This window comes from Artibeus jamaicensis, unplaced genomic scaffold, assembly GCF_021234435.1.
Source record: "Artibeus jamaicensis isolate MK-2021 breed Jamaican fruit bat unplaced genomic scaffold, CSHL_Jam_final contig_1127, whole genome shotgun sequence".
Taxonomy (NCBI): Eukaryota; Metazoa; Chordata; class Mammalia; order Chiroptera; family Phyllostomidae; genus Artibeus; species Artibeus jamaicensis.
This window is the reverse complement of record NW_026521219.1, coordinates 2,435,022-2,460,571: the sequence shown is the minus strand read 5'-3', so window position 1 is coordinate 2,460,571 and position 25,550 is coordinate 2,435,022. Positions and strand designations below refer to the sequence as shown.

The window sequence follows — 25,550 nt, the reverse complement described above, 5'->3', positions numbered from 1 at the left end:
AGAGGAAGTCCAGAGACTGCTGAGATAATGCCACATGAACTGTCATTTATAAAGGGCCAGAAAAGACACAGACTTACTGGATCATGACTTTCCTTTGAAATAGCCACAAATGTAAAGCATTTAAAATTTATCATAATAAATATGAAAGTGCTAGTCATGCAAACACATAGAACAGTAATGTTCCAACCATAAGATGATGTGGTTTACCTCAAGTGTCAAAATTGCATAGAAATAAAAGCAGTAAAATCAGCTCCCTGTTACTATATCAATCACTTTCTCTGGTTAAAAAAAAAAAAAGAAGTTGATAATAAAAGTAATCCTTCCCAACTCCCTTACCCTTTATGACATGAAATGGAAAGTGAGAACTTGACCACACGTCCTCACAAAATCTTCACTGCTGCCTCCAGCCACCCCTGTGGTGGCCAAATGCAGCACAAGACTTCTGCAACCTGCTTTTTTTCCTGTTTTATTTCAACAGAGAAAATATAATATGTTTTCAACTAAGCCTGGTCTGAGTCCCACTTGAAAAATTGAGCTGCAGGCACTATGATTTAAATATTTGAGGAAAACAAGTGTTTTAAATCTCTAATTAACAGATTCAGGATTTCCAGTCCTTATCAAAAACAGCTTTTATTTTACGGTTCTATTTTTCTTTTGACAGCAAAAGACACTTCATTCAATGATGTAGCTGTTGTTTTGACCAAAAAACAACGGGTTAGGTTACGGGGCTCCTGGGCCAAGCATGATTTAAGTAAAACAATGCGCTGTTCATAAATGACATTTAAATAATATAATCATGACTGATGCCAAAGCCACTTTAATTCATTAAAAAATAAAAACAACTACAGTATATTTAAAGGACTTTAGCAAATGTGATGGCAAAAGAAAAAACAGAATCTCTAAAATAAGACACTGATTTCATAGTGAAAATCATTATACCAAGAGGTTTTTGTGCACGACATTGAAATGTGGCTCGGCCCAGCGTGGGAAATGTGTTTAGGGGGGCACCCCTGGACTGGCCTCCATCAGCCACTCCGCCAGCCCAAAAGGTGGAACACAGAGACCACTGGCCACGTTTCCCAGCTGATAAGAACATGCAAGGGCCTAGTGTTTACAAATAATGACCCCATTGTGGAAGCACTCGAGAGACCTTCTAGGTCCAATCGGCACATTACAATGGTGAACCTAAGGCCCAAAGAAGTTACTATCGGTAGCAATGTGTTCATCCATTCTGTATTTATTGAGGTGCAAATATATCTACTCTAGATTCACGGAGGTGTCAAAACAGGGATACGATGGAGGAGATATTAAAGATGGTCCCAGTGGCAGGGACCATCTTTAATAGTCCTCTCCTTCTAGTGCAGCAGACAGATCATTAAAATAATTTTTAAGATAATTTGAAATAATGTTTTAAGTATGGTAAATAAAATAAAATGGAATAATATAAGTGAGAGTTACTAAACAGTTAGGAAACGCCACTCTGAGAAAAACACCACCTGAATGAGGAGAAGGAGCCAGCCACAGAAAGGTCAGAGGCAAGAGCCTCCCAGGGCACGGAAGGACACGTGTAAAGGTACCGAAGCTCCAGACGTGGCCAGGCGGGGAACCAAATGCTGGCGGTGTCAGACAAGGTGGAAGATGGAGGCCCATCCAGTTCCCTCAGGACCTTGTGGGATAAGGCCAAGAACCTAGAAGGCCAAAAGCATAGAAGACTCCCACTGGAGATTGTGAGCAAGGAGGTGACATGATTTTGAAATTAGCAAAAGTTCTCTTTTAGAACATGGGAGACTACGAGGCTAGAAACAGAGTCTATTTAGAAAGCCACTGGAGCGGTCGCGTGAGCCATGACAGCGAGGGAATGGAACACTCAGCCACGGGATGAAGACTGTGGAAGCATTTCCCACTGGTTTTCAAAGGTAGAAGGGACAAGATTTACGTGCTGACTTGAGACCCTAACTCCCTAGTTATATGCAACTAACTAGTGCTAAAATGTCTCACTTAATCTTCACAACAGTCTCGTTCCTATATATCATCCTCTTGAAAGTCGCCAAATGAAATCTTGAATACAAGTTTTCAAAAGGTGCAGAGTTAAATTCTAATGATTTCAAATATTTTCTACTCATCTCCTTAAATATAATCATTATGGTGACGGGCAAAGGTCTCATTTGTTTTTAGCATGGCACCACTATTATACCAGAGAGCACTTGGAGTTCAGATCCCAGCTCTGCCACTTAGTTGTTGTATGACCCTGAGCAAGTTAGGTAACTTCTCTGTGCCTCAGTTCCTTCATCTGTAAAAACAGAAGGATAACACTAACACTAATTATGAGCATTAAATGATATATTAGATGTAAAGGTTTTAGAACACTGCCTACCATATAGTAAGCACTCAACTAACGTTAACCATTGGTATCAGCAAGTCGCAAATGCAAAGTATCTGGTGTCTACACACAGTATCAGCTTCTCAAGGAGCCATGGTGCAGTCACCACTGCTCTGGATTCTGACCTGAGGATCCAGCAGGGCCTCCTGCACACACAGTTGTCTCCTAACCATCTGCTTGACGTTCTGCATGTACGGAGAAGGTACCCACCGTGGGACACCACAAGTACTCCCAGACAGACTGTCTTCTCCACTGAGCAGGGAATTCCCCTGTCACCTCAGCACTAGAAGGAACCCTGGCACTCAGTGCTTAATGAATAAAAAAACACTCATCCCTCTCATTTTTTTAGTGGTTTTAAATTTCAGGACCCTTATAAAATACAAATCCCTCCATAAACCAACCCCTTAACAAACACCTTAGCAGCAATTAGTGAACAGTGAGCACACACTCCTAGCACATTTCCACACAATCACAGAGCAAAGATGGAATCTGCCTGTTTTGTAAAATGGTCTAGAGTGAACTCTGCCTTAAAAAAATTATAAATTAAAGCATGGTTCTAAAATGCTTACCTTGTCTCATAAATGAAAGAGCTTTTTCTTTTAAATTCTCTGTCAGTTGTTTCTTCTTAGTCAGGTAATTCAAAACATAAATATTTGGAGCAAAATTTATCATGTTCTGTTCACCACAGCCGTAAGGCATCCGAATCAATGAGGCTAAGCCATTGATGGAAGAACCAAGAATATCTCCTGAAAGCACAAGATATGCAACACATTCAGCAAATACTCAATACCTGTACCTCTTGGTTGAGAAGATACCTCCACTGAGAACAAAAGGTACCCAGTGCTTAGGGCAGAGGAGAAACTGTACGTCAAGTTTTTAGGATGATTGCTCTAATAAATGGTAATACAGTGACTCTGAACTTATAGATTACATGACAAATTAGGACATTTCTTAGCTCAGGTAAAGATACAGACATACACCAGACAAAAATAAGTTTAAAAAATAAATCTTGAACAAAAATGTCAGGAATTAACCATTAACAAACTATCATTCTTATATAGGAAAGAAATGGTTTTTAAATTGGTATTCTTTGTATAAATAGAACTTCAATCTGATTTCTTACTAATATACTACAAATACTTCAGAATTAATTTTTTTAAAGATAGGAAAAGTTAAATCTAGAACTTCCAGCCCAGATGGAGACGTAGGTAGACACACTGTGCCTCCTTGCACAACCAAAATAAGGACAACAAAAATGTAGAAACAAAATAACAACCAGGACTGACAGAAAATTGAACTGTATGGAAGTCGGGTGACCAAGGAGCTGAAATAGACACACTTATCCAGACCAGTAGGCAGGGTGGAGTCAGGCAACAGAGCAGAGAGGGGTGGCAGCACAAGAAGTGGTGACACGGGGCGCACAGGCACCCCGGGCATGCGAGACGACAGCAGGCGGACCCTGGGCTCGCAGGCAGCAGCTGGAAGACCCCGGGCGAGGGGTGGCAATAGACAGACCCAGTGAGACAGCGAATGAGAAGCAGGGCACTGCACACAAGGCAACTGGGTGACTGGGTGGTGGTCCCACATTTGTGTGCAGATAACGGGAGCCAGACAGACAGAGCCACCCAGGGTCTCAGCGCTGGGAAATAAAGCCTAAAAACCCCGATCAAAAATACTTGTGGGGGTTGACGCACAGGGAGAGACTCCCAGCCTCACAGGAGAGTTTGTTGGAGAGACACGCAGGGTCCTAGAACACACATTACACAAGTCCACCCACCCAGGAACCAGCACCAGAAGGGCCTAGTTTGCTTGGGGGAAGCAGCGGAAGAGACTGAGGTCTGACAAAGAGCGGAGCTAGCATCATTGTTCCCTCTCGGACCCTGCCCTCACATACAGCATCACAACCCAGCCACTGGGTTGCCCCGCCCTGGTGAACACCCAAGGCTCCCCCCTTCAGTACATAACAGGCATGACAAGACCAAAAAAAAAAAAAAATGGCCCAAACAAATCAAAGCTCCACAGCAAATACAACTAAGTGATGAAGAGATAGTCAGCCTATCAGATGCACAGTTCAAAACACTAGTGATAGGATGCTCACAGAATTGGTTGAATTTGGTCATAAATTAGATTAAAAAATGAAGGCTACACTAAGTGAAATGAAGGAAAATGCAAAGGGAACCAATACTGATGGAAAGGAAACTGGAACTCAAATCAATGGAGTGGACCAGAAGGAAGGAAGAAACAACCAAACAGAAAAGAATGAAGAAACAAGAATTCAAAAAAATGAGGAGAGTCTTAGGAACCTCCAGGGCATCTTTAAATATTCCAACATCTGAATTTTAGGGGTACCAGAAGGGGAAGAGGAAGAGCAACAAGTGGAAAACTTATTTGAACAAATAATGAAGGAGAATTTCCCCAATCTGGCAAAGGAAATAGACTTCCAGGAAGTCCAGAAAGCTCAGAGAGTCCCAAAGAAGTTGGACCCAAGAAGGAACATACCAAGGCACATCATCATTACATTAGCCAAGATTAAAATGAAGGAGAAAATCCTAGAAGCAGCAAGAGATAAGGAGACAGTTACCTAAAAAGGACTTCCCATCAGACTGTCAGCTGATTTCTCCAAAGAGACCTTGCAGGCAAGAAGGGGCTGGAAAGAAGCATTCCAAGTCATGAAAGGCAAGGACCTACATCCAAGATTGCTCTATCCAGCAAAGCTTTCATTCAGAATGGAAGGGCAGATAAAGTGCTTCTCAGATAAGGTCAAGTTAAAGGAGTTCATCATCACCAAGCCCTTACTTTATGAAATGTTAAAGGGACTTATCTAAGAAAAAGATTAAAAACATGTACGGAAAATGACAGCAAACTCACAATTACAACCACACCTAAAATAAAAACAAAGTAAGGAAACAATAGAACAGGAACAGAACCACAGAAATGGAGATCACATGGAGGGGTAGCAACAGGGGAGTGGGAGGAGGAGAGAGGGGGAAAAGGTACAGAGAATAAGTAGCACAGATGGTAGGTAGAAAATAGGGGGAGGGCAAGAATAGTATGGGAAGTGTAGAAGCTAAAGAACTTAAGACACATGGACATGAACTAAAGGAGGGGAATGTGGGTGGGAGAGGGTGTGCAGGGTGGAGGGGAATGAAGGGGGGAAAACAGGACATTCAGAGTGAATATAAACTTAGACCATCAAAATTCAAAGAAGCAAGCTAGTATTCATACATTCTGAGCTACCAAATAGTCTCTTTAAAATAAACACCATACAAAAATAAAACCTGAAAGATCATTCTTTATGCCAAGCTTAAAAAGTACATCTCAAAGTACTTCAGTGACCCCAGATGGACTCACTCCAGCGTAAGGTGTAGTGGCACATGTTTAAAAGTCAAGGCTTCTCCCTCTGCATGCACATGTGTTCATGCATGTGTGCATGTGTGCGTGGGTGGGCTGAATCCTCCCAGCAGCCCATTGCTGTGGGTGAGGCCTAGGTGGAATTTTTATTCCCCTAAATAAGGAGCTTATTTAATTCTTTTTAACGAGTCATAGATAAGGCTCCAAAGAAAATGGAGGAACCATTTTCTCCTCCTATAGTTCCTCTATAGAGGAACTGGTTACTTGGGGTTATAGTAAAAAAGCATTACACCTGCAGATGGGAATGAACAAGAATCTCTGAGGTGTTTAAGGTCCTAACACCTTGAAAACACAACAATTTAGATGTCATTAGCCTCAACATTTCTTCATGTTTTTGTAAAGCACAACTATATATACACAAACAGACTGTGTGGGAGCTGTTTAACAGCCGATGCAAAAGTCCTTTCAGGGACACAGAGGGAGGCTAGGGGAGGCTGCCTGAAGTCGGCGGGCATCTCCCTGCCGTAAAGGTGACTCGGGGCCTGTACAAACGACTGCCCTCAGCAGCAGTTCTCAGCTCTGGTTATCAGAAGCACTTTTGGAACCTTTTCAAAATACACATACCCTGGCCTTGGCCCAAGAGATTCTGATTGAGGAGTGCCATACAGGAGTCCAATACTTACCAGACTTGAGAGCCACAGGAGCCAGTTCTGCTCTTAGAAATAACCTCCCCCTGTAGCTACATTATAGGGGGCCTCACTACTCAAAAAGTGCTCTGCAGACCAGAAGCACCAGCATCACCTGGGAGTTTGTCCCAAATGCAGAACCCCAGGTCCCAGCCCAGGCCTGCCATGCCAGAGTCTGCCTTTGAACAAGACCCCCAGGCGATTCATAGGCACATTGAACATGCAGAGGAACTGGTTTAGGACACATATCTTGCTAGCCTTTCTGCTGTAATCCTGCTAGCCTTCCTATTTGATACCAACCCAAAACTTGTTGCAACCTTTTCTCATTCTAACCAGATAAAGTATGGTACATCTACGAATAGATGAAAATATATATCATCATGTATAAATGAACCAGTAGTTATGCTACTTTACTCCATTCTTACCAATTGCAGTGATCTGAACTCTTTCACTACCACTCACTGTATCGGGAGGAAAGGAGAAACTCAAAGTTTTCTGTGTAGTCTGTAGCTTGTTGTCAGTCAAGTCCAATAAGATGGACTGTGAATATAATTTTTCTATTCCTTCGGCCTGTCGACACAAAAGCAACACAATTAATGTGGTCCCCCCTCCTCTGTTTGCAGAGCCCTGAATGCAGACAATAAAAGCAGCACTGTTAAGGTGGTCCCCCCTCCTCTGTTTACAGAGCACTGTGTGCAGACAATAAAACAACATCTGGCCCGTGGTGTCGCAGTGTGTGTGTGATGAGGTAAATACCTACTGTCCCTTGACTCTCGCTTCAAATCTGTTAATAACCGTTCACTCTCTAGTTAAATTAGACAAACCACCTCATGAAATGGCAGTGGCAATGACAAAGGAGAAAGTGAAAAGGTGATGAGAAAAACTCTCTGAGGCAGGTTCCCTCACTATCCAGAGAGATTAACTACCTTGCCCACAGTCACACTGGACAGAGCTGGGATTAGAGCCCAGGGCCGCCTCACCGCAGAGCACGAGTGCTTATGCACCACGCCAAGTTGTCTGTTTGTGCACAACATGTTCTCTAAAAAAATCTACAAAATGCTTTCTGTCTGTGCTGAGGAATTCCAAAATTCAAAACCCACACACCAACTGAACACGATTTAATAGGATCCCAGTGGAACATGATTTATAAATATAACTGCAAAAGAGACTTGCTTTACAGTCATACTATCAATGTAAAGAGGAAATTGGCAGCTACTTCCAAAACATAATACATTAGAAAAACAATTAGGCATTCCCGGAAAAGTGGAGGAGATGACCCACTAGGTCTGGCCAACAAATCTAACCAAGAAAAACCACCTTCTGTGTCCTTTTCACTCACATGCTTCCATTCCATTTACTGGAGACTCCAAATATTTACCTTCACGAACACCCTCTGGGTGACAGCATCGGAAGCAGCAGGTGAAAACGCTGAGACTGTGATGGGAATCTCCCCCACACGCGTTGGTCTGACCGGGAAAAGAACGGTTGCGCCATCCTCACTGGGAACAACAGTGGTCTGCTGGTGCTCTGTGGCATTGACCTCATTTGAAGCCATTAGAATATCAAATTGGTCGCTTTTTTCAATGGTCACCTTGACCTGGTAGAAAAATTTATTATCGAAGGTTTTGTATAACAAATGCTCTGGTGTAAAGTGTTAACTTCATCACTACCTTCAGTTCTGTTCATCTGCCAGGCCCAATAGAGGAAGATGAGACAGATTCGGCCAAAGAGAGGATGGAAGGGTATCAGGAAATTTTCATCTCTTTCCCATGCTTCCTTAGTCCACTTCTAAATTCAACTCCAACTAACATCAAATTCTCCTGTTATCCAAAGCCTTTGAGTGGTAACGAGGTGCCCAGAAAGGTTATTTCATGTCACTGCATTGCCACAAGCCTGACTGAACTGTCATTCTGAGACACTGGTGTTATTAGAAAAACCTGAGACAAAAGGGTGACATGTTATGACATCACCAAGAGTCTCTGCTAAAATTACTCCAAGGAAAGTGGGACTCAGACCTTCGTCCCGAAATGTCCATCAGCTGTAAACTTTTGTAAAGTGTGTCGGAGTTGCCGGTCTCATCAAAAACAGCGTGTCTCTGAGCCTTACGTCTTATGAATTGTTTTCCCATTAATTTTCTTGTCTGTTTCTCAAACTATTTTCTGTAGAAACAGTAATTATTATTCCCACTTACAGACGAAGAAACTACAATTAATTTATTTACCGGGAAAGGTAGAGAGGGAACTCCCTCTGACTCCAGAGCTTTTGCTCTTCACACTGTACCATGTCGACTAGATTAAAAACTAAAATTTTAAAGGAAGAACCAATTTATTAATGGACACAGTGCTTTAAGAAAGTATGGCATTTTCACGTAGTAATTAGCCTGATAAGGTTAATTACAGCTCTCTGCTTACCCTGGGGCAGTGGGGGACGGGGGCAGAGGTGGGGGTCAACCATTTGGTTAACACCGTTAGGGACACAACCCGAACAGTGAGCCAAACCCTGCCTTCCAGGGAGCTAACGAAGGAGACACAGGCGCACGCCTCAGAAAAACAAAGCCTTAAAAACAGAAATGCACTAAACACACATGGGGACAATCAACATAACAGAATGGGTGAGAAAAGTCATCTTACTTTCAAGCCAGATCTTTAATGAACTAAGTTTCTTGCCAACTACAGTGGACACACAATGACAGTGATGAGTGGCAACACATTGTAGACGTGAATAAGACTAGGAAAAAACTTCAGCAGGCAAGAAAGAGAAAGACTGGCCTCAGAGACAACATGGAAGTTCCGTGGCTTAAGTGAGGAAACTGCTGGAAAGGGCAGACAGGAGAGAGAGGGAGAGTGCTTAGATGTGACAATAATACCCTTCCACGTTAATAAGCAGAAGGAATCACTGCCAAAGTCTGTGTACGTTCATTTCTCCAGAATGTACGCAGAACCCACTGTCCAGCCCAGTCTCTGCATGTTTTCTCCATTTTCCCCTGAAGTGTAAGTGATTCACCAAACCTTTCGTATGTTACCTCAGTGGCGTCTTTCAAATAATTGAATATGGTTACTTCCAAAGCAAATTCTTCACCTCTGATCACAGAGTAGGGAAGATTCAAAAAAATGAAAAACGGCTGAAAGGCTTGTAGCTAAAAAGAACACAATGAATACATATTTTATTTGAATCAAAATGCTTCACATTTTATGTGATTAAAAGAAAATGTCACAAAACCTATGAAACTTATAACTTCATACAGAAATGTCCACTTGCCTATCAACACACAGCAAACATAGTAACTTACTGCAAGTGAACCTGGTAAATTGGTTTGATTTATGTTAGTCAACACTATCTTTTATGAAGGGCCTACTTGGAACCAGGTAGTTTACACAAATTATCTCATTTAACCATCACAACCTTGAGGCAGGTGTTATGCTCATAGTTTACAAAAATGAAATCTGAAGCTGAGAGACCCCTGTAACCAGTATGAGGTAACACTGTCAGTAAGTGGAGGAGCCAGAACTGGGTCCCAGCGTGTCTGAAAACAATGCTAAGTTCTCTGCTACTGCACTGTACTGACGCTGCCCATCTGCTTCAAAAGCAGCTAGCCAAATCCAAGAGCCTCTGTTTTAGACTCGTGTGCGAAGTCTAAGTGATGTTCTGTCTACTGCCTTTCACACATGCAGACACATGGACTTCCTCACTGGTAACTCACCTCTGACACGGTTGACTATGTCCTGCAGGGGATGCAGAACCCCCTCCCCTGCCTCTGAGGATAAGGTTCAATCCCTGCAAGCTGGTGGTTCTCACCGGCAGCAGAAATCCCCTCTAGGGGTTTGTCTGGACATTTGTGCAAGGGTCTTAGATTGCCACAGTGTTTGAAGGGTGCCATTGGCACTCGGCCGGTGAAAGTCTGCAATGCTCAGGGCAGTCCCAGCCTACAGAGAAGTGCCCCATATCCCTCATGAGTCTTGAACGTCTCTTCAGACATTTGTGTAGCATAGATAAAGTACCTGCTTATGATAACCTGAGCTTACAACATAATTCCAACATACAGATAAATGCAAAGCATTTTCCAATGCACACTTGATTTTTCATGAATACAACTATTTTGTTAATCAAAAGAAGACTGTGCTTGTTTTTTTTTTTTTTTTTTGGTAACTCTACTTAAAGTTGTTCACAATTTCAGAAATTTGCATCACATCAGACAGCACCACTCAAGGCTTTTGCATTGCTAAAACAATACAAATCTGTCAAAGTGCATTTCTGTGCATGGCACAAATATTTAAATATACTACTCTGTCTTCTAGTGCAGTTAGTTATGCCAGGTCATTTATATCCTGAAATATAATTGTTTTATATTTACTGTCCTCTTATTTCTACTTAATATTTCACTTAGGGCATCATACTGATTTTTAATTGAATATGTAGGTATATTATGTGTTTAATGAATTTCATTTAGATTGGTAAAGGGATAAAGCAAAATATCTGTTATAAAAGGGGGCTTCGGGCACAACAGAGGTGGGAGCTACTGGTCTAAGACCAATGATAGCTTTCACGTTCCTCTTGCCAGCAACTGGTTTAGGAAGTAAAACAGGTCATACGATTAGACCAGAGAGATACAAAGGAAAGTCTGCCAGGGGACATCTTGAGAAGTTATGTTTGATCTTGAAAGAGGAACACACAGAAATACTTTCTATCTTCTGACCTTTACCAGTGGTGGGACTTGGTCCAAAATAAACTTTCTATCCAAATCTAAATATGGATCTAGCACTTTTAGCTGCTTAATACAGCTCACATTGTAAAATACAAAACAGATGAAAAGCAAAGAGGGAAAACCTAGGAATCTCAAAACCATGATCAACATCATAAGCAGTTATAATCTGTGGGGTTGACACTTTCTTCCCTTTATGAAACTGTAACATTTACAAGCAGCACGTGATATACTACCTCCACTGGAGTAGTTGTTAGTCCAAGACCTAAATCCTCAGAGAGCACAAAAGCAGTAGCTACCCAAGATGTGATAGAATCAGGTACAGTAACTTCAAATTCTTCATATGTCTTGGAACTGAAGTCAAGATAAACATAAAAATCACAAAACCAGGAACTGACACATTTCAAAATAAGTCAACATAACCTAAACCATTTTTGGAAGACTATTAATTTTATAAATCATTTACATATCAAAAAATTTTAATTTATGCATAAAACAGCAAGAAATAGGTCATAGCAAGGTCATCATCATCTATATTAAAAGCTTTATAGTGTTCTTTACATATTAAGAATGAACATTGTTTTCATAACTTTGTAAGTAAAATAAATACCTTTTTCAAATAACTCTAAGTTTGTCTCTCATGTTGCATAAAAGTTTCATTCTGTATCCAAACCAATGCTATTATTTGTTGGGTATTTTTTAGGTCTGACTTGCACCTTATCCCAAGTTTCCAAAAATGGCTGACTTTTCATAAAATACACGCACGTTTCATGACTTACTTCCTTAGCCATCAAGCAGGCAGCATTGAGCTTGTTGGCCAGCAGACTTCCTTACACCACCCACAGCCCTTGTCCCTGTTGCTCAGAGGGACAGATGTCTTAGGAGCCATAGGGTAGAGGGAGCAACCATGAGTGCTCCCCCCCATAAGGCAACGAATACACTCTAGCAATTTTTTTCCAGTGAGAACCAAGAAACTTCAAGGAAGTTAAAATCACTCTTCACTAGAAAAAAAAGACTATCTTCTCCTTAATGATACTTTCATTGCCACAATTTGCAGGTTGCTTTCTTAAATACTCTGTTTGGAATACAGTAAACATCATTTTGAAATAAAAACCTCTGGGTCTATTTAGTTCTTAATCACACGGTGTTTGTACTGAACCATTAGAAAAAGGACAAAACTTCTTTAAAACTAACACTGTACAAAATATATATGGACAATCAACTTTATAGATTTTTACCCCATGTTGGTGTCTAGCCAAATCCAAGTCTCTGGAAAATTCTTTCTGACACGTGGATTGCCAACGGAAGAAAAGTCATATAAGTTTACCAAGGATTTGTCATGTTCCTCCAAGTAGTCCTCAGCGAACACTACACTCTCATCTAAAAGTGAACATCGACAGCCATTAGGGAAAAGTCAGCGGAGAGAACGGTTATAAACGACCCACACAATCACGGCACCTCCCAGCTGGACGGAGCTTCAGAGTTCATCTTGTCCAAGCCTCTCATTTTGCACATGAGAAACACGAGAGATTAAGTGACTAAGCCAAGGCCACATGGCCAGGGACAGCTGAGAGAGAGCTGGAAAAAAACAGTTTCCTGCCTCTATGGCCAAAACCTGAGAAACTACTTAACAGTTCAGTTGCTAAAACATCAGTTAAATCACATTTTTAAAGCTACCTTCAATTTTGCTCTTCTCCTGCAGCTCTCTAACGCTGCAGACCATGGGCTACAGGAGCCATAAAATGCTACTAGCATCATTCTTACTAAGAAGCCACATTGCCATACAGACTCTGCATCACCTGCCTCCATGTCCGCAACTCATCTATGTCTGAAATTATTTCAAAATAAAATGCAAAAAAACAACACTATAGCAGATACTACAAAGATGAGTGCAACGAGCTCCACTCACAGGCTATGCAGGATGTGGACAAATAGAAAACTGTAGCAAACGTGGTAAGAGTGATAGAAGACAGGTGTAAAATGTCTGTTATGCAGAGAAGGGTTGACTTTACACAGAATCTGAATGATGAAAAGAGCAGGGTGGGGGCGGAGGGCATTCCATTTTCCTTAAGTCTCCAGAATAAATGTATCCCATACAGGGGGGGCAAAAAATTAAGCTAAGTACAAAGGCACATGCAGAGTATGAGTATTAGGTAAAAGTAGCAAACAATGGGAGGAAAAAGAATGCTTTGGTCCAGATTTTAAAATATCAAATGTCCCTGAAGGGTTTGGATGTCACCCTTTAAGCCACAGGTGGCAAACACAAGACCCACGGGCCGAATCCAGCCTCCACCTTGTTTTACCTGGCCCAGCACCTTGTTTCTGCCCTGCCACAGGGCCGAGCTCTCACTTAACTATTAAGGAGTAGTTACATTAATGCAGTCCTAAAATGACATTCAGCCCTTTGAAGTCAACTGTGAGGCTGATGTGGCCCCTGCTGAAAATGAGTTTGACACCCCTGATTTAAGCAATGATGAGCTATTGAAGGTTTTTTAATAAATAAGAAACACGCTCCAACCCATGTTCTTTATGCACTATCTCTGGCCTCAGACTGAACAGTGGTTTAGAGCTGGGGAAATGGAGGAGGCAAAGCTGTTAGGAAGCTGAAGCAATGCTCAGGGAGACGCTGATAAGGGCCTGAAACTGAGGAGAGGGGAGGAAGGATGGTCTCGGGGGATAATTCTGCTGTGTCTTCTTTTGGCTGGATGGCCTCTGTGTGTGCCATGCTGCTCTGCATGCCCCCCACCAGCACGCTCTTCCAACTGGGCTGCTTTGCTCCACGAGGCCAAGCTGGAAGCTCCATTGCCTCAGACATGCTAAGCACACAATTAGTATCACCGTTATCTTTTGAATAATGAATAAACAAACTGGATCTGAGGGATAATAGGTAATTGCAGACTATAAGTGCCGAACACAGGCTAAGCATTCCCATGCTTTTGAGTGTAACCTCACAATACCCTGTAATACAAGTAATAGTATTAGACCTATACTTCAGGGAAAACTGAGGCTTAGAGAGGTTAATTGACTTCCTCAGTCATGAAGTCAGAATCCAAAGCCAGAAGTACTTGATGGAAAATTTCTTTCTTGACCACATGGGACAGGAAGAGAGGATAAGTTCTGAGTTTTTGATTTGGACATCTGAGTAAATAACGATTTCATTAACAGAGATATGAAATCATATCAATTCAAGGAATCATATATCAATCAAAACATATTAAGGAAGAGTGAAGTTGTAAGAAGAGACAAGACATACTGAATTCGAGGCATTTGAGGGGCATCACGGCTCAGAAACAGAGGGGTGAGATCCACGGTCAGGGTGTTCGGGGGCTGTGCAGCAGGGAGGACGTCATGGACGAACGAGAGACTAGGGAAGACTCCCGCCACACTGACTGACCATGTGGTCCATGCCAGGTATTAAAGGGAAATGGAGGGAAAAGGAGACAATAACCCAGAATAAGCAGAAGTCAAGACCAAAGAAGATGTTTTATAGATTTTTAGGGGAGTGAGGGAATATACAAAGTAGGAGGAGAAGCATTTGAAATGTTAGGAGCAGAGCAGTGCTCAGGTGACAATGTGCCCTTGAGTGACTACCGTTTCCACAGTGGTGACCACGGGACAGCATACATTAGCGGGACTGACCACAAGGACATTCAAATCACCCAGATGACAACAGAATAAGACTTTAAATCAATACATAGAGAGCATCGGTGCATAGAGAGGGAAAGTAGGTGACCTGAACTTTGATTACAGGAATTATAATTAAAATTTCTGAGCTTCAAGTAAGACACTCTTACCTGAGGCTTGTTGAACAATGGTCTTAAAGTATTTAAGAAAAAGTAGCCACCAAAATACTCCATGTAGCTACTGACCCTTATCCAGAGGCAGAGGCAGAGGCAGAGGCAGATCAATGTTTCGCTTGAGAAGGTTTCCGGGATACAATATGCTCGTAAGAGTATCTGGTCTCTTTTGTCAGAGCGAAGAGGTAGAAGAAAGTTTCCAGAAAAGCTGAAGGACACAGTAGGTATTGCTAACGATGGGGTGAGTAGTGCAGGGGGCACTGGGGACTGCGAAGCAAAGATGAACAAAGATGGGTGGAAGCCGAGACTGACGAAGAGAGTAAAAACAGGTAGGCTGTGCGGAAGGTTGTCGAGGATATTACTACATGAAGAAAGGTAAACGTGCCCCAGGTCTTTACTACACAGAGATCACAATGACTCCATAAAATCTTTAAGACTACAAATCAGCCCTGGTCAGGCGGCCCAGTTAGTTGGAGCATCGCGGGTTCCATCCCCAGTCGCAGGGCACCTGATCGATGTTTCTTTCTCACACTGATGCCCCTCCCTCTCCCCCAGCCCCCTCTCAAATCAGTAAATTGTCCTCGGGTGAAGATTTATAAAAAGACTATAAAATTATCCTTTTAATTTAAGGACAGAGATTCAGGTATGTGGCAAGAACCAACCCAGTGCCAAAGAACTTGGCACAGAGAAACCGAGAACTAAAAGAAATAGGGACTTTGGGGACTGAAACTGAGACAGTTCTGAAGCCTTTTAAGGTGACATTAGTATAACTTTACCTGAAAGAAAAAAGGAAAAACTTCTAGAATTACCTATTCTCATTTATACATTTCCTCAGGCAGAACATTTTATGACTTCCTCTTAAAAGTACACCTATTATTAGCTGAGTGGCCGACTGCATTTAGCGACCCGGGAACCAGGGTGTGTAGCTGGGACCCGGCCGGGAAGCCCTCGGGGAGAGGTGACCAGTGTGTGTGCATGTCCGCCTCTGTGCACAGGAACACACTGCACAGCATCCGGACTCTGTTCTAGGTGGACACCAAAAAGCTGGAGAACAAAAATGTGTCAAAAACATGCTGCTCCTTTTATCTAACTCCAAAATAACATTACAATTTACAACACAAATTGGAAGCACAGGATCTTCCAGTATGTCCAAAAATGTAACCACCTCAAAGGATTACAGAGAGCAAATGGAAAGCATTCGTTGCAAAGATCTAGAGAGAAGCCCCGCCGAACACTCTGTGTCATGGCCAGGTATAATTCCAAGTACATTAAACTCTAAACCTCTCAGGCTAAGAGAACAGAAAATAAATATCACAATGCCCATGTTCAACCAGAAAGTACTCACACCCACATAAGTAACTTTAAATACCTGAGAGGAAAGACAAAAAGACTTTAAAACCACACTGCCAGGCTTTACTTACAAACACCGTCGATGTAATCCTGCATAAGGCTTGCGTCCGTCAAAACCCAGAGGCCACATTCCTAGAAAGAAGAATTAAAATTTTCTCTTAAAAGTTAAATGTTCTCTAAAGTGTCAGAAGTTTCCCATACTCCTAACTCACTCTTGCTCATTTGTTTTTACGTAAAATATTAAAGTCCTTTTTTTTTTACTCTTGCCCATTTTTGAGTGTCTAGGTATGTACATGAGTACACATTCTCTCCCTCCCTCTCTCTTTCCATCTCTCTCTCTGATGCTGACACACACACAGGTGGAACAAGCCAAGGAAAGTGATATAATGGCAATAATGACAATCCACTAATTTCTCAATTGTGAATTTTTCCATTTGCTTTTAAAACTGGAAGGATGATTATCTCTCCATTTTAAATCACACTTGTATAGCACTCTATACTTCCGTAACGCATTTAATAAAACGTTTACATTTCATAATTCATATCATTAATTCTAAAAGTGTTTGCAACAGTAAAAGATATTAATGTCTTTTCAAATTACACAGTAAACACAACATACCTGAAAGACTGCAAAAGAATTCACAAACATGCCTAAGTAATATCCTGTGTTATAAAGTTCCAACTCATTGACCACCTAAGCAGAAGATAAAACATATGAAATGGATACATTCGTATGAACCTGTTCTTTCCTCTGCAACATTTCTTACATGTAACTTAGATAATACACAGCCCACATACTTATCAAATTTGAAAATGACATAAATAGAGAAATATGTGACTGCCTTGTTCACGATTTACTCAGCCAAAATTATACTTCCTGTTTAAACTTATTTTTACTCTTTTCAGCAATGGAGAGTTCCTAGGAAGTATGGGCTTGAGTTTTGCCCAGGAGGAATTTAAATGTCACTGGCTGACAAAACCAACACACAGAGGTCAGCATAAAAATGAACAGTACTTTTGGCAGAAATAAATGAGCTAAATTCAATGGTTGAAATAAGTTCTCCAAAATATCAGTAAAATGTTTTAAAATAATACAAAGAGAAAATCCACAAAAGATGAAATGCAAATTATTAATAAGCAGAAAAAATATTCAACCTCATTGATAATCAAAGCAATGTAAATTACAATATCCAGGAGATAGCATTTTTTAATGAGATATTTGCATGTAATACATTAGCAATGTTACTTTTTAAGAGAACTCTGCTAGCAAGAGTGAGTACAATTGGCAGTTCCTAAAAAACTTAAACACAGAATTAGAATGTGGCCAGCAATTTCACTCCTATGCATATACCTCCCCGAAATAAATCCCTGAAAATACAGACTATATACAAGTATCAAAGAGATACTTGTACGCCAATGTTCATTGCAGCATTAGTCTCAACAACCAAAAGGCAGAAGTAGGTTAAGCATCTATCGACAGAAGAATGGATGAGCAAGATGTGGTTTATGCATACAATGGCATATTATTCAGCCATAGAAAGAAATAGTTCTGATACAAGCTACAAAGATGAACCTTGAAAACATTATGCTAAGTGAAATAAGGCAGACAGAGAAGGACAAATATTAAATGATTCTACCTATATGAAATAGCTAGAATAGGAACATCCATAAAGACAGAAGTAATTAGAGGTTACCAAGGGCTGTGGAAAGGGAGGAATGGTGAGTTATTCCTTAGTGGTTACAGAGCCCCTGTTTGGAGTGATTAAAACATTTTAGAAAGACAGTGGTGATGGTTGTACAACATTATGAATGCAACTGAGGCCACGGAATTGTGCTTTTAAAAATTTGTACTTTTATGGTATATATATTTTACTACAATGAAAAAGTTAAGATATTATACTGTTTCAGTAACTACTTTGATACATCTCCCATATCTACATTAGCATTAACCAGACAAATGAACAGAAAGGCATGAACAAAAATCATAAAAGATTATAAGTAGAAGTTTAAAAAAACCAAAGTTTAAAATTAAACACCCACAACCACTGCTTCTGCTCTGCTAACAACCACTACTGCATGCACGGTAAGCACACAAACAAGCATGTGCTAGAACAGGCACCAACAGGACCAGAAAACAGACTTCCACATTGTCTCAACAAGCAGGCAAACAGTGATTTGCCCATGTACAGACAACGGAGACAGAGCCAGGCACAATAAGGAGGAAAAGGTTCTGGTTCCACGACTCAAACTCTGCCACAGATACGTGCAGGATCACCTTCTGCTGACGCTCAGGCACGAACTGAGGAAGCTACCTGGGAAGCAGCATCTATCTCATGAAGCAATCCTTTTTTTCTCACTGACTCAAGGAAAGGGCACTGCCAAAGCTGCAGCACAGGCTGATGGAGGGAAGGCTGGAGTCTGAAAATTAATGCTGGAAGATCGAGTAGACTTAAATTATTCCAAGGCATTCAATAGTCTCTCGGCAGCACCTAGAAATTTAACAAGAATGAAAGAAGCCAAAGTAGTCCATTATCACAGCCCACCGCCTCCCTCCTCCCGAGCTAACTCTGGAGAGACAATAGAAACAGGCAAGACACCTGGGTGTGCCAGGCAAGGAAAGCCTGGGAACGGTGACGGAGATCGTGAAGTGTTGTGTTGGGAGGAAGTGGGTGCTGAAAGCCGCTAGAGGCAGCAGTCAGGGAACGGGCTGGAGGAAAGGTTTCTAGGTTCTGCTCTTGTTTCTCCTAGGTGATTGATTGCTTCAGCAAGATCACTCCTTGCAATTTCACTGCCAAAGTCATCAGCAGCAAACTGCCTGTGCAGGTGTCAGGAAGACCACACCAGGTCAGGACCTCTGCCTGTCTGGTGTGAGAAAGGGAGGAAAACAGGAGGAGCACAGAGCCCTTGGCCCTCAAGCATTCACTCTTCCTCCCCTTCTCCTTCAGACCCTCAGTGATGCTGGATCATAGTCTCAAGAGACTGGCTCTTTCTGGTGCTGCTTTTCCCTAAAAGCTTACAAAAGAAACACTGAATAGAATCAGGCAGCACACAGAGGGGATCAAGAGTAGCTCTCTAGTCCCTGCAGCTCACCCCGCCCCTCACTTTAAATTCACGAGACTTACCCAGATTGGAACAGGGTAAGTTCCAATCTAGCCTCCTCAACAGACATTATTGGAGTAGCTGCCAAACCAACTGGACATTCAAAGAGTATAACTTCCATAAAAGACATCCAACGAGACAACATAGCATGTGAAGCAGAATAATGAAGAAGTCAGCTCAACATTTAAAATATACATAGTAAATATACATAAGGAGAGAGGGAAAATATCAGCAATATAAAACAAGTAAAAAAGATAACCAAAGGAAAATAATAAATATTACAAATATAATAGCTGAGATCAAGAACCCAATATAAGACATCAAAGTAGGACAGCTGCACCTGACAAATGATCAGTGAACTGAAAGTCAAACGAGAAACTCTCCCAAAGAAATACAGAAAAGACAAAGAGATAGAAAACATAAAACAAAAAGCTAAGCAATGCAGAGGACGTAGAAGTGTCAATCTCTAAATAATACAAGTCCCAGAAAAAGAGAAAAATTAAAATGTAGAAGAGGAAATATATGAAGAAATAATTAATGTAAATTTCCAGAACTAAAAATAATGAAAGGAAAGCACAGATTTTAAAAGCAATCAATCATAACACAGAACTGTAATTCTGTACCACATCCACATGATCTGACCAGAAGTGGAGAGAAGGTAGGGACAGGAGCAGAGTCAAAAAATGTACAAGAATATGAGAACGCACCAAAACACCTGTCTTGTTAAACAAAGAAACAAATGTTGATAACCTTAAGAAGGCAATAAGAATAATAAATATGAGTGTGGTTCCTGAGTTAAGGGCATCCGTCATAGACACAAAAATAGAATGTATAACTTGCAAAACCAGCAGAACAAACTATAATCTTATCCATGGAAAGAATTATGAGAAACAAAAAATAGTCTAAATGTTTAAATATAAAATAACAACTGTAATTGCAAATTTAAAAATTAAATATATGTAAAATAAATAAGCAGAAATATCCTAATTAGAACAAGAATTACTGTACATGTATCAATGAGTTAAATAAGCTTATTAAAAGATATTGACTATCAGATTAGATTAAACAAATGCAAAATATAGATATGTGCTATCGGTAAGATATACTTAAAAACAAAAACTCACAAAAGGGTTGAAAATAAAATGATGGGAAAATGTGCCAGGCAGGTAGGAACCTAAAGAAAGCTGGGGTAGCAATTTTAATATCTGACGACATTTAATATAAACATGTAGAGAGACAGGGAGACAGAAAGAGACACACACAGAGCATGCGCATTAGGCAGAAGTGTGTGTGTGTGTGCATGCGTGTGTACATATATAGGAAATAAAAATAAAGTATGTTTATAAATATATAGATTTGTTTTTATATATTTATAAAAAATAAATTTATTTCTTTATTTACAAATCCGTAAATTGAGAGCTATTGCCATATTCAGTTAAATCAAATGCAGGATGTTATACACTTTTTAAAATAATGTAAATTTTAGAAAAGTAAAGAGAAAAAATATGACCAATGGGTTCTCAAGGAGTTTATTTTAAGGGATTGAGAAAAATTACCTGTATACGCTGAAAAAAAGTATAGTTTTTCTCAAGAAGATTAATTTTACAAAAAGTATAGTTTTTCTTAAGAAGATTAATTTTACAACAAATTAGCTTAAACATACATATCTTTCTTCCTGACATGTTGCTAATCTCTACTCAATCAATTAACAGGCATAAGTTACACAATCTAGATTTCCACTGACAATGGCACACAAGGATATATCAAGAACTTACAAATAAAAATGAAAGAACTAATACATAGGGGATTAGTTTGTGTAACACTAGATGCTCATAAATTTCTTGCTTTGGAAACTTTCTGCAGATTCACATGATTTTACTCCCTCAATGCACCACAAATTCCTGATTCAATGAATTATTTAGAACCATTATGTAACAAAACAGAAGGTACTTCAAAACTATCAACAGCTTTCTTCTCCACTGTCACCCAGAATTGGGCAAGTCAATTCTGGGTGACAGTGGAGTCTTGAATTAAAATACAGTATGAAAATGAAGGGAAACTCCAGGTGGCATTTCTCACAGGAGACAGCAAAGACATCAGCCTCTTTCCAACAGAAGGACTGGAATGCGGATTCTTTTTATTTGGAAGTTTTACTGGTTATTGGCTTATACTTGAAGAGGAACCAATGAAATTTCCTTTAGATATTTGAAGTAATACAATTGTTTCTTTTTTCTCTTTAACGTGTATTTTTGTAATGAAAAAATAGCTGAACTCACATTTTCCATTGTAATATCACTTGAGGCGTTCATCAGGTTCACACTTTTGTCAATAGCTACAATCCCTACCATCGAGTGGGGCTGCGTCACAGAGACCCTAAGAGAGACTTTTTCAGCTGGTTCAGCTGTAGCCTTACTCCAAAAGAGGTTTACCTAAGAAAGGGAGAAAGAATTATTTTATTAGTTAAAGTGTTATTTACATGTATTAACAATAACAGATCAATGACTCAAAATCTAGCAAAAAATATATATATTTGCCATTGCCCAGGGATCATTCTAAAACCATACATAAGCCTTCTCTAGGAAAAGAAATTTAAAAAAAAAAACTTTTACTCCCACAGTGTTTGCAAGTGATGGAACTTCTCGCAGTGGCATAAATCTGAATTACCCTTTACTTCTCCACCTTTCCTCTTCCCTTTCTCCATCCCTCACAACTCAGCTCCCAGCCAGTGCTGAAAAGAAAACAACAGTGTCTGGCATACTTGGGGTATGTAGCAGCTTTAATGAGAACAATGGCTCATTTTAATATGTATAAAATGATTTACTTCTGCTTGGCACTCTTGCAATCAGGTTAATTTTCAGAGTAAGGTCCAAGGGGGTTTCCTATGCAAGTTATACACCTTAGGCTACAATAATCACTGGTGTATTTGGAGACCAGACTCCACACAGAGATCTCCACATACAACAGAGCCAAGCTTTTTGTAAATTTGCCCTGGCTTTGTTTCCAGGTTGATGGAATGGATAAACCAAAGCCTGGCTCTCTGCTTTCACATATCATTGCAGACAGCCTCCCCCCAACACCCTTCAGTTTGCTATCACACCAATATCAACCCCATGCTAATTCGATGTTGCCACTGGAGTTCCACGCCAGGGCAATGCATGGTGGTTGACTCCACCATTTGAGAAATCCTAAAATAGCTTCATGGATTTGAGTTAAAGTCTTAAAGTCAAGAATCATAACTTACAAATAAGACCCACACAGCCCAATAATGCCACATTAAAAAATACAGATGTATTAACTAAATATGAAGAGGTTTAACTATAGTTCCAGAAATGAATATAAATTTGTAACCAGCTTAGTTTAGTGATGCTTTTCTAAAAAAATTATATTACATTTCTCAGACTTCACTAATATAAAGCTTTCTTTTAAACATCATTACCTTAAATCTTACCTTATTTTTAAAAACAAGCTCAACAGGAATTTTTAGAATATCATTTATAATTTCCCCATCATCTTCAATATAATACACAATTATACAGGCTGTAGGAGCCCAAGAATTTTCTGGTGTTAAAGAGAATGTTGTTGCATTTTGCTTCCCTACAGCCACCAACTGTCCCCTGGATACTACCTGAAAAAAAATAGTAGTCAAGTTTCATTTTATGCTAAAGCTAGAGAGAATTTCAACGGCAGCTACATTCATCATAATTTTAACTACACACACAAATTTTTTACTTAAACCAACTTCAAAGTCATTTTGACTGCCAGAAAGCCTCCCTGACCAACACAGAGAGTAGAGGCTGGGAAACAGAAAGGCAACGATGGATGAAGCAATAATAGTAGCTTCACAGTCAAGAACGTATTTTCTGCATTATTTACAAAAATTAGGATGTCGAAGCAACCTACTGTCCATCAGCAGACAAGTGACTAAAGAGCATGTAGTCCATACACACAATGAACTATGATTCAGCCACAAAAAGAATGAAATCTTGCCACCTGCAACAACAGGCATGGACTTAGAGGGCATTGTGCTAAATAAGTAAGTCAGGGAAAGACAAATACTGCATGTTTCGTGTATATGTGGAATTAAAGAGCAAAACAAAGGAACAAACAAAACAAAACAGAAACTCACAGACACAGAGAGCAAACTGGTGGCAGCCAGAAGGGAGGAGGTTGGGGAAGGGGCAAAAATGATGAAAGGGGTTAAGAAGTACAAACCGCCAGTTACAAAAACAGCCACAGGGATGCAAAGTACAGCACAGAAAATACAGTCAATAATACTGCAATAACTATGTGTGCTGGCAGATGGGTACTAGACTTACGATGATCACTTCATAAGGTATATAAATGTCTAATCAAATCACTATGTTGCACACCTGAAACTATGCAATATTGTATGTCAACTGTAATTTAAAATAAACAAAATTTTTAATTTAAAAAATCTATCTTTTATTTTTTCTTTTATTGATTCTAGACAGAGGGAAAGGGAGAGAGAAAGAGAATGAGAGAAACATCGATGGGTTGCCTCTCACACACGCCCTGCACTTGCACTGGGAACCAAACCTGCAACCTAGTCTGTACCCTAACCAAGGATCAAACGGGCAGCCTTTCAGTTTGCAGGACGATGCCCAACCAACTAAGCCACACGAGCTACAGTGGAAAAAAAATCTGTTTTTGAGTGGAAGGAATACAGAGCACCACTGGGAGACCTAGATTATCAAAACTACAAGGCTGAATATGGCAATTTTCTTTCTTGTTTGTTTTTCTTATATTTTATAATGTCCTACAATGATGATATGTGGCATAGCTAATAAAATTTAAATATGAAGTGTTAAATTTTAAACCTAATGCAACATTTAATTATCCCTCTTAAATTGGAAATGCAAATATAGGAAAAGAAAGAAGGCAAAATATTGGGATTACAGTATAAACAGGGCAGCCTGAAAAGGTGTGAGGCTGAAATTTAAAATTACTAAGTTTAGTCCTGACCAGTGTGGCTCAATTGGTTGGGCAAAGAAAAAGGTTGCCAGTTGGATTCCTCACCAGGGCACGTGCCTGGGCTGCAGGCTGGTCCCTGGTTGGGATGTGTGAGAGGTAACCAATCAATGTTTCTCTCCCTCTCTTTTTTCCTCCCTTCCCTTCTCTCTAAAAATAAATTAATTAGCCCTGGCTGGTATAGCTCAGTGCCTGAGCGCAGGCCTGCGAACCAACAGGTCACTGGTTTGACTCCCAGCCAGGGTGCATGCCTCGGTCACAGGCCAGGTCCCCAACTGGGAGCATGCAAGGGGCAACCACCCATTGTGTTTCTCTCCCTCTCTTTCTCCTTCCTTTCCCCTATCTCTAAAAAATACATAAATAAAATCTTTTAAAAATAATAAATCAATAAAAATAAATTAATTAATAATTTTTAATCTTATAAAAATTAAGTTTAATCTAGACATAAGTTAGACACCATTTAAGATGATTCCAAAATAGATAATAAATTTAGAATCTATAACAGATTACCATGTAGCTTAACTCCTTCAATTGCTTGTTGCCTCTAACCACCAACTCAAAAGGTGATCCCACCTATTAAAAAAATATTAATTAATATATACATATTAATGGCATAAAAGTGTAATTACATTGTAATTATCAAGTGATTATAAGCATTACCTTTATATTTGCATCTCTTGTTTTGAGCTGGATGTATGTTTTACTAGGAGACTTAAATACGCCATAAACTGCCATGCTACCCACACTATTAAGAAAAACGGCCTATAAGGAAAGAAAAAGAAGCTATAAATTTTCATCTTTAGCAACACCTTGAGAAAAGATGCTACCTACTGAATAATTACTGAAAAGCAAGTGCACTTTTACTTATTTTCATGCAGGAAAAATACATCCCCCAGACACTGGATCTTCAACATTTCATAGCTTACACTCTAAACCAAGTAACATCTATAAAACACAGAGGAAGGTCTTTATCATGATGGTCTAAGAGGGGAAAAAAGCAGTCCTAACTTATTTTAGAAACAAAGGTATATTATCACAAAACACTTGTGAGAGAGAATGATATAAAAAAATGATTCCATTCCTTCTCTCCATGACACAGAGCTCATTTACAAACAAGGAATCATATTAGCCCATTTGACCCACCAACAGTTAGAGTAAAACTCTAAGAGGCCACACTGGTGGGAGGGTCAAGTCACCAA

At 40.0% G+C, this 25,550-nt stretch overlaps 1 protein-coding gene across 1 annotated transcript in view; it reads right to left on the bottom strand.

The window, feature by feature from the left end:
• Window positions 1–25,550, bottom strand: part of CD109 (CD109 molecule) — a 118,796-nt gene that overhangs the window by 24,630 nt on the left and 68,616 nt on the right. Inside the window, exons 12-23 of the mRNA XM_037147406.2 lie at window positions 25,012–25,113; window positions 24,862–24,924; window positions 22,811–22,987; window positions 21,639–21,791; window positions 16,883–16,957; window positions 16,335–16,395; window positions 12,355–12,496; window positions 11,353–11,470; window positions 9,440–9,553; window positions 7,796–8,014; window positions 6,843–6,987; window positions 2,950–3,126 (exon numbers count right to left, since the gene is read on the bottom strand). Coding sequence (XP_037003301.2) covers window positions 2,950–3,126; window positions 6,843–6,987; window positions 7,796–8,014; window positions 9,440–9,553; window positions 11,353–11,470; window positions 12,355–12,496; window positions 16,335–16,395; window positions 16,883–16,957; window positions 21,639–21,791; window positions 22,811–22,987; window positions 24,862–24,924; window positions 25,012–25,113 — 1,546 coding nt within the window. The remainder of the gene's footprint in view (window positions 1–2,949; window positions 3,127–6,842; window positions 6,988–7,795; window positions 8,015–9,439; window positions 9,554–11,352; window positions 11,471–12,354; window positions 12,497–16,334; window positions 16,396–16,882; window positions 16,958–21,638; window positions 21,792–22,810; window positions 22,988–24,861; window positions 24,925–25,011; window positions 25,114–25,550) is intronic.